The 9,412-nt window shown below is 47.4% G+C and overlaps 1 protein-coding gene across 2 annotated transcripts; it reads right to left on the reverse strand.

Annotated features, from left to right (window-relative positions):
• Positions 1 to 1,790: 1,790 nt before the first annotated feature.
• LOC138369503 (uncharacterized) lies at positions 1,791 to 8,592 on the reverse strand. 2 transcript variants are annotated; one of them, XR_011229829.1, is made up of 3 exons: positions 8,129 to 8,592; positions 3,260 to 7,741; positions 1,791 to 2,872 (listed from the first exon to the last, which is right to left on the reverse strand). XR_011229829.1 is itself a non-coding variant. In XM_069332775.1 (2 exons), the coding sequence occupies exon 2, from the start codon at positions 6,504 to 6,506 to the stop codon at positions 4,029 to 4,031; it is 2,478 nt and encodes an 825-aa protein (XP_069188876.1). In that variant the 5' UTR covers positions 6,507 to 7,741; positions 8,129 to 8,592; the 3' UTR covers positions 2,759 to 4,028. The 2 variants fall into 2 exon arrangements, 1 of the variants encoding a protein (XP_069188876.1); XM_069332775.1 differs by having other exon boundaries at positions 2,759 to 7,741.
• Between the last annotated feature and the right edge of the window lie 820 nt (positions 8,593 to 9,412).

Genomic DNA, 9,412 nt, shown 5'->3' on the forward strand with positions numbered 1-9,412 from the left:
ATCCCTCATTTCCTATACTTGTCTCATTCCCTTCTTTACACTTTGCCTTCATCTTCCCTCTATCCTCTCTTCTCCCTTCCTTCCCCCCCTCTCGTCTCCTGTCCTCCTCCCAGCCGTCCAAGAATAAAGAAAATCGTGCATAATTCCCAGGGCCTCTAATCCTGTCGAGGATGATGGAAATTACATATTACCAACTCGTCAAAAAATTGTTCCCACTCCATAACTCTGCGAGGCGATAAGAGCCACTCAGCCAGGCATAATGGCGGGTGTCCGGGCCGTGACTATGGCGGTGGTCTCCTCCTCCAGTATTGAGGCGCCACACTTGAGGGATGTTAAGGTGAGGCCCCAGCAGCCCCAGCTCCCCCTTGACACCCACCACGTGAATGGTGGGGGGAAGAGTTGGAGATGTAACTTGTGTGTCGAGCCTCACACTCGTCGCAATTTCCTACCTGGCTTGATGTCCATGCCCAGAGGATGATATTAATTCACACATGATTGATATTTTGTCTGAAAGGAATCGCCCATGCACTAAAGTCAACTATTTTTTTTTTTAAAGGCACTTGCTTATCACTGGCCACCCCGTACTTTAACATCAATTTTAACTTAATTATAATAAAATATAACTTAAGGATGTGTGATATTTTGAGTGGTGTAGCGGGTCTACAGGACGGGATGACACAAACCCCCAGAAGGGAGACCCTCCCCCCCCCCACCCCAAGCTGGATATTTGGAATGATTACAGAACTGACGTCACAGGTGAATGACTGGCAGGTATTGTGAGTCCATCTGAAGTCAGATCGATATGCTATATGAGCTTATATCACTGAAAAGCCGACAGTTGTACGTTTCGCAAAACTTGTGTACTGTCAGCCGCTGGTGAGCAGAACCGGCCTCAGTTCTAATTTCATCTCAACAATTAAAATAAAGTTCCCTGTATATTCCAAAACAGGTCTTCAGACTGTTGCTCTCTTGTACTGAGCAAACACCAACGTCTTGATGTAACACTGTAACTACGGTTGATTACCAAAAATGTTGGAACTTCTCTTACCAGACTAATCACGACGCTTCTCTTAGTGCTCACACACCAGACAATTTGGAGTGTCGAATGCTGCACCTTCAAATTCAAATTCAAAATTCAAATTCTTTATTCAGTTAATTTGTTGTACATACGAATTTGTACATCTTTATTTGTTCATACATAGTTGATTTACAAACAAAAAGTAGGATTTATAGATAGAGCTAGTACATACAATACCTTAAGCCACTAATACGCATAGTGTTTACCTTGTAGTTCATCCGCTAAGCTCTTCCAGGCGAGAGAAAGGAAGCCATCGGAAATGTCTCGCTTTAACCCACTATCACACAGTGATAACTTTTCTACAGCATTCAGGTCTCTCCTACTTTCCTTCACACTCATGCGCCAAATTCTCTGGCAAGTGTCTTGATAATTCTGCTTCACCTAGCGACCACTCATTTCTCCAGAACCTATGGGTGGGTCCAGCTTATTATAGGGCTTCGAATAGAAAAAGGCAAAAGAGTTCGCACAGCACAAGGAACGAGTGTTCCTTCTGCTCTGTGATGCCAAATAAGCCAGTAACATGCCGCTGCCCATTCATGGGGAATAGGGGAGGGGGGGGGGGGAGATTTTTTTCCCGTTGCCTGTTTTCATGTCTCCTCTTATGGGGCTCACTAGGTCGTGTGACCATTAAAGCATCGTCTACAGGCATGATGTCAGCGGTACCAAATACCCCTCTCGACAAAATACAACTTACTATTATTATAGACTTTGGGTTGGTTGGTGTTGTCGTCGTTGATCCTTCTCTATGGACAACCCAACCCACAACTCGGCAGAGTGCTTATACTAGGAGATCACCCTTGGCGCTTCTGGCTCTTGGAGAGGGGCTCAACGTCACACGTTCAGGGGATGCGGCTCCAACACTTAGCCTCGTTGTCACGTGCACACACCCACTCGAGCCGCTGTGACTCCCCACTCTCTCCTTATGAGATATGATCTCCTCAATCCCCCTATGACTTACTAGTATTACCTCCTACCCTGTCCACAGCAGTGGTTCGTGGTTCTTCCTCTCTCTCTCTCTCCTTCTTTACTACCTCCTGGGAAGCCTCACTAGGACAAGGGCAAACACCAGCAAATTGTGACACATTTACTGAACAAAGCACATACACGATACATACACACATATAATAATAATGAATCCTATACTCTATAATATCACAATCAGGTTGCACTCCAATACCATCAGAACTCTATTATCAGCTTATCAAGTGGTATCCTATATCCTGGTTCACCACCTGATACTATTAACCTCCTCAAGTTGGTCAAGCCTACACACTGTTGCACCATCAACAAGATGACATATATATATAGAAAATCAGCATTTGAATGCAATAACATATACCAGTATAAATGTTCATTGATACTTCAGTATAAAAAACTCCTTGACATAAGGATGCCAACAGTCACTCACCTCTCACTGCGTCTTGCACGCTACTGACAACCAAACACTATCAACTCCCTATAAGTAATCCACCAGAACTTCCCCCTTCCACCTCTGGAAGTTCACAACCCTAATATCCTTAGGTTCTTCCGGGCTTCACTACCAGGATCCTCTGCAGCTCCTCCAGGCTGCTATCATGAAGTTTCCTTGTGCAACTACGGTGCTTCACCCTTCTGTTAGGTTCTTCCACAGCTCTCTTGGCTGCTACACCACCTCTACAGAAGCACGTGACACTCCTCTTCACTGCTGCTTCTCCTCACAGCTCGAGGTCCTCTGCTCCACTACCTTTGGAGTCTCATCAATTACTTCATCTGCTGGCTTCGAAGTTCTCAGCAACTTCTTCCCCAAAGACAAACCTGCAACCCATCGACGTTCCAATAAAATGTTCCCCTTTAACACATAAACAAAAATAACCACACAATATGCTTGCCTCAAACCTCTATCTGTTCTCTACATACAGTGAGAGTGGACTCCCCCGTTTTGGGCGGGTCCATACTCCACCTCGCCTGCGGCGGTCCTCACTCACTGGGAGGGTCTTCCTCCATCCGGAGCCGGGCTCCCTCAGTCGTCCGTCAGAGCTCAGAGCGGACGGACGTCGCTCCGTGCTCCTCCCTCTTCACTCTCCTATTTCAGGCTTTCTGCCTTATTAAAACATGTCTAACCTATAAATAAACATTGCTACTGTCGCTGGGCACACGACCAACTACAAACAATCACTATGAACTGGCGTTTATCGTGCTTACCACAGATTAATTGGTCGAGGGCGCTTTCCCTCTGACGGCGTCTGGTCAGGGCGCTCCACACAGCCCACAATAATGCTTCTGGGCGATTAAATATCTGCTCGCCGACCAGGACTTGAGACCACAACGTTCCCAGCTCGATTCCACAGCTGGTACGTCCGCACACTTCTCCTCTCTTCGAGATATATCCCTAGGGGTTCCCTTCTGGCGGGAGCTCAAACGGAGCGCGGCTTCCCCCTGCGATGTCTGGCACTCAAGTGAGGTCAAGGTCCTCCGGAAGCGAGCCTCACGCCTCCAGCAAAATGTCCACATCTCCTAGCCAGTCATTTATCTATTTTCTTCTGCATTGCCCATAATCTCAAACTGTTACACATATCCAGGCAACTATTTTTACATATGGGTTATCACCTCTATATTCCTTAGACCTTCTAATCAGGTCAGGCTTGACGAATAACTCTCAAGGAGGGAGACTCGTTTCTCCTGCAGGCTGAGATCATAACACTCCCCTCCCCTTATTTTTGAGAGTTATTCCAGTGGCAAAGCTCGGGATAATACATCCGCCACTACACTGTCTCGTTCTTCAACCGATTGGTTCGACCGGTTAGTCTGTTTACATACTCCCGTAGGAGTCTACAACTAGTTCGTTGCTCCTTGCAACATCTGGCTCACAACTCGCCAGAAATATGATCTTCTCACAAACGATTTGACTTCTCTGACACCTCTTAGCTAGGCTGTCCTCTTTGGACGCCTGCACTCCCTTGGTCCACTCTACTTACTGTCTCCACCCTCCGTTTCCTCGTCTTCTCTTCACGTCCAGAGTCAGACATCTACTGTCTGTACCTCCTCTGTCGTCTTCACTCTTCCATCTACTGCCATTATACTTTCGTCTCCTGTCATCATACTTCACTCCATCGTCTTCACCGACGCTCCTCCTTTTCGTCTCCTCATTTATCTGAGACCTCATCCTGTTCGACTCCCCCCGAGTCCTCGGCTTTCCTCTATTCCTCCATGCTTGTATCATCTTCCTCTTCCCACACTTTTCACCTCTATACAACTCCATTTCTTCTCCTTCAACTCTTCTTCGTTCCCTAAAAGTTTCTTCGAGCACTGCACTACCCCTATGCCTCTGTGCTCGTGGACAACGTGACGCTCTACTCCCGTCCTCAGCATGTCCACATCTTTCCTCATTCCTACTCAGCACAGTTGCATTCACCTTCCGACTCTTAATTTCAGCAGTCTGGGCTCTACTCAGGTCCGCTCTCTTCACATGATTCTTCTTCGGCTGGGCCATCTTCACTTTTGACCTCACCGAGACTTCATTTTCCTGGGCTGGACCTTCATCAAACAGCCATGCTATATCTACGTCGATATCTTCTACCGGTTTAATCGACACTGTATCATCTTCTCCAGCGTCTTCCTTGTCGGCCACCTCTGCCTTCCTCACTACCGAGACGGGGTACTCAATGGCTTGGCGGTCTCCTGACTCATCCCCTCGGATGTCAGTCAGGTTCACACTCTCAGGTGTCCCACCCGTGCAGTGGCCTTCTGGGCACTCCTCTGGCACAGTCTCCGCTACGACTCTCGGCAACACCTTTGTCCCGCACAAGTCATTCCCCAGGATCACTTGGACTCCTGGAATAGGTATGTCGGGGCACACTCCCAACATCACCTCCGCCGACACATATTCCGACCTTAGCTGGACAGTACATACGGGCATGTCACTCTCAGACAATAACCCATATACTCTCATCTTACTCCTGCCAGCTAACCGTCGACCATTCCCAATCAGGCTTCTCGCAATCAAGCTCTGATTAGCTCCGGTATCTCTTAAGATACCAACTTCTACCTCAGGTTGGCTTCCTATCCTGATCCAACCTTTGCTCATGAACGGCCTATACCTCTCGTTCACTAAATTCGCTCTCTGTGGTTTGTCTTGGAACACCTTGATATATTTGCTTCGGGGGTCACACATGGCCAGGGTCACAACTCTCTTGCCCTGCCGACAATCTCGCATCACGTGACCCAATCCGTTACAATTGTAACATCTCATCTGTGGAAAATCTCTCCTATATGTACCAGAGTAGCTCTGACTCTGCCCACTCGTATTGGAGTTCCTCGGGCCAGACGTACTACTCGTACTCTGTGGAGCTTTACTGGACTCTTGATTCCCTGGATAACGATTAGTTTCTCGTTTAGCTCCTCCATCCTCACTTTCAGATGAAGTGCGCGACCTACTCTTCTGAGTTTTAGGGTACTTACTTTTATCTGCCCATTTATCAAAATTTTTCTCACCCCAGACTCTTCTGGGTCTTTCATAATTTCTTCCTCCCCAGACTCCACTGGATCTGCCATTGCTGCATCTCGCCTCGCTTCTCACTCTGTTCTCTCTTCGTGCTGTCTTAATTCTCTCTTGTTCTGCTTTAGCGGCCTCCATCTTTATCATAGTCAGTTCAGCCTTGGCCGTTTCTTGTTCGGCCTTGGCTCTCTCTTGTCCGACTTTAAGCTTTTCCTGTTCAGCTTTAGCTTTTTCCTGTTCAGCTTTAGCTTTTTCCTGTTCGGCTTTAGCTTTCTCTTGCTCAGCTTTAGCTCGCTCCTGCTCGGCTTTGGCTTTCTCTTGCTCAAGCCGAGCCTGCCTCTCTTCACGTTGCAGCTGTACCTCATTGTCTCCTGGTTCCAACTTTGGTTCCATCTCGCGCCTCTCAAGGCTGCTTTCCCTGCTGCTACTTGAGTTTACATTAATTCCTTCGTCACTTGGCGCATCATCCGTTTCCTCTGAAATTTCTTCCAACCTATCGGGTTCTTCATTCTGAGGCAGGGCTTCAGCTCCTCCTTGCTGGCACTGTGTTTCCTCTTGTTCACGTTGGCGTTTCGCTTCCTTCTCTTCTTCTGCTTTTTGTTCCCTTAACCAAGTCCGTAGCGCCTCGCGTCCATCCTCTATCTTATCTTGCCCACCCTTTAGGCCGAAATGGTCTTCCAACATCCTTATCTGCCTCCTAGTGCACATGTCTAGAATCTTCTCGTCATGAGTTTTGCAGAACATGCTTACTCTGTCTATCTGCGTTATTGCCTTGATTTCCTTTCGTTTACTAGACGCCCTGTTTGACTTCAACCTAACACCATACATTTTACCGATCAACCAAAGTTGTTCCTGGGTACAATTTTGCAAGATTTCATCATCTCCTGTATCAATGTACTTCTGGGCTCTCGCAAGGTCTTTCTCCGAACCTCTAAAATTCAGGACTGCTGTCATCCTGTCCTGTGAGTCTTCCCAAGAGAGAGAATATACACCTGCGGTCACACAGTTTATCTATTTCAGCAAGGGTGTAGAAATCCACTCCTGGACAGGGTGTGGGTGTGTCAGTTCACTCTCCCGGACAGGCCCCCAATTTATTATAGACTTTGGGTTGGTTGGTGTTGTCGTCGTTGATCCTTCTCTATGGACAACCCAACCCACAACTCGGCAGAGTGCTTATACTAGGAGATCACCCTTGGCGCTTCTGGCTCTTGGAGAGGGGCTCAACGTCACACGTTCAGGGGATGCGGCTCCAACACTTAGCCTCGTTGTCACGTGCACACACCCACTCGAGCCGCTGTGACTCCCCACTCTCTCCTTATGAGATATGATCTCCTCAATCCCCCTATGACTTACTAGTATTACCTCCTACCCTGTCCACAGCAGTGGTTCGTGGTTCTTCCTCTCTCTCTCTCTCCTTCTTTACTACCTCCTGGGAAGCCTCACTAGGACAAGGGCAAACACCAGCAAATTGTGACACATTTACTGAACAAAGCACATACACGATACATACACACATATAATAATAATGAATCCTATACTCTATAATATCACAATCAGGTTGCACTCCAATACCATCAGAACTCTATTATCAGCTTATCAAGTGGTATCCTATATCCTGGTTCACCACCTGATACTATTAACCTCCTCAAGTTGGTCAAGCCTACACACTGTTGCACCATCAACAAGATGACATATATATATAGAAAATCAGCATTTGAATGCAATAACATATACCAGTATAAATGTTCATTGATACTTCAGTATAAAAAACTCCTTGACATAAGGATGCCAACAGTCACTCACCTCTCACTGCGTCTTGCACGCTACTGACAACCAAACACTATCAACTCCCTATAAGTAATCCACCAGAACTTCCCCCTTCCACCTCTGGAAGTTCACAACCCTAATATCCTTAGGTTCTTCCGGGCTTCACTACCAGGATCCTCTGCAGCTCCTCCAGGCTGCTATCATGAAGTTTCCTTGTGCAACTACGGTGCTTCACCCTTCTGTTAGGTTCTTCCACAGCTCTCTTGGCTGCTACACCACCTCTACAGAAGCACGTGACACTCCTCTTCACTGCTGCTTCTCCTCACAGCTCGAGGTCCTCTGCTCCACTACCTTTGGAGTCTCATCAATTACTTCATCTGCTGGCTTCGAAGTTCTCAGCAACTTCTTCCCCAAAGACAAACCTGCAACCCATCGACGTTCCAATAAAATGTTCCCCTTTAACACATAAACAAAAATAACCACACAATATGCTTGCCTCAAACCTCTATCTGTTCTCTACATACAGTGAGAGTGGACTCCCCCGTTTTGGGCGGGTCCATACTCCACCTCGCCTGCGGCGGTCCTCACTCACTGGGAGGGTCTTCCTCCATCCGGAGCCGGGCTCCCTCAGTCGTCCGTCAGAGCTCAGAGCGGACGGACGTCGCTCCGTGCTCCTCCCTCTTCACTCTCCTATTTCAGGCTTTCTGCCTTATTAAAACATGTCTAACCTATAAATAAACATTGCTACTGTCGCTGGGCACACGACCAACTACAAACAATCACTATGAACTGGCGTTTATCGTGCTTACCACAGATTAATTGGTCGAGGGCGCTTTCCCTCTGACGGCGTCTGGTCAGGGCGCTCCACACAGCCCACAATAATGCTTCTGGGCGATTAAATATCTGCTCGCCGACCAGGACTTGAGACCACAACGTTCCCAGCTCGATTCCACAGCTGGTACGTCCGCACACTTCTCCTCTCTTCGAGATATATCCCTAGGGGTTCCCTTCTGGCGGGAGCTCAAACGGAGCGCGGCTTCCCCCTGCGATGTCTGGCACTCAAGTGAGGTCAAGGTCCTCCGGAAGCGAGCCTCACGCCTCCAGCAAAATGTCCACATCTCCTAGCCAGTCATTTATCTATTTTCTTCTGCATTGCCCATAATCTCAAACTGTTACACATATCCAGGCAACTATTTTTACATATGGGTTATCACCTCTATATTCCTTAGACCTTCTAATCAGGTCAGGCTTGACGAATAACTCTCAAGGAGGGAGACTCGTTTCTCCTGCAGGCTGAGATCATAACACTATCAACCTTCTTGCATTAGTTTAATACATCCGGACGTAGATAAAATATTCCCCCTGGCAGTCTTTCATGCTGGTTGCGGGCGAGTGTGAGACAGACGGCTCTGTGATGTCATGATGAAGTGGCGTTGTAATACCAGCTACGTTTGGCGATCCTCTGAATCATAGGCCATACAGCCATATGACCTGGTGAAAACACCAAGTGATAGGACCCTGCAATAAGACCCTGCAATAAGACCTGGCTATAAGACCTGGCTATAAGACCTGGCAATACGACCTGGCAAATACGACCTGGCAATAAGACCTGGCTATAAGACCTGGCTATAAGACCTGGCAATACGACCTGGCAATAAGACCTGGCTATAAGACCTGGCTATAAGACCTGGCAATTAGACCTAGCAATAAGACCTGGCAATAAGACCTGGCAATAAGACCTGGCAATAAGACCTGGCAATAAGACCTAGAGATATGACCTAGAGATAACAACTAGAATAAAGATACTACCCGGTAGTTCATTAATACTACTCCATGGATACACATTCATTGTCAACTCTTCCTTCAGGCTCGCTTGAACACGATCTGGAACAACTGCATCTCAGTGAATTCAGTTGGCAACCAGTCACATCCAACTGACTGCGTGAAACAGAAAACAGTAGCACTTCCTTTCATCCTGGAGGAGTAAACTCTGTAAGGGTTCAATGCTTGCTTGTCCTCCTTCCCTCACACACCGCAAGAAATGAAACAATCCTCATTCTGAACAGGGAGAGACACAAGGACGAATCACTTTA

The sequence above is a fragment of the Procambarus clarkii genome, chromosome 28 (assembly GCF_040958095.1).
Source record: "Procambarus clarkii isolate CNS0578487 chromosome 28, FALCON_Pclarkii_2.0, whole genome shotgun sequence".
Lineage (NCBI taxonomy): Eukaryota > Metazoa > Arthropoda > Malacostraca > Decapoda > Cambaridae > Procambarus > Procambarus clarkii.

Coding starts and splice junctions, on each gene's coding strand:
- LOC138369503 (XM_069332775.1), bottom strand. CDS start 6,506: ATGACAGCAGTCCTGAATTTTAGAGGTTCGGAGAAAGACCTTGCGAGA.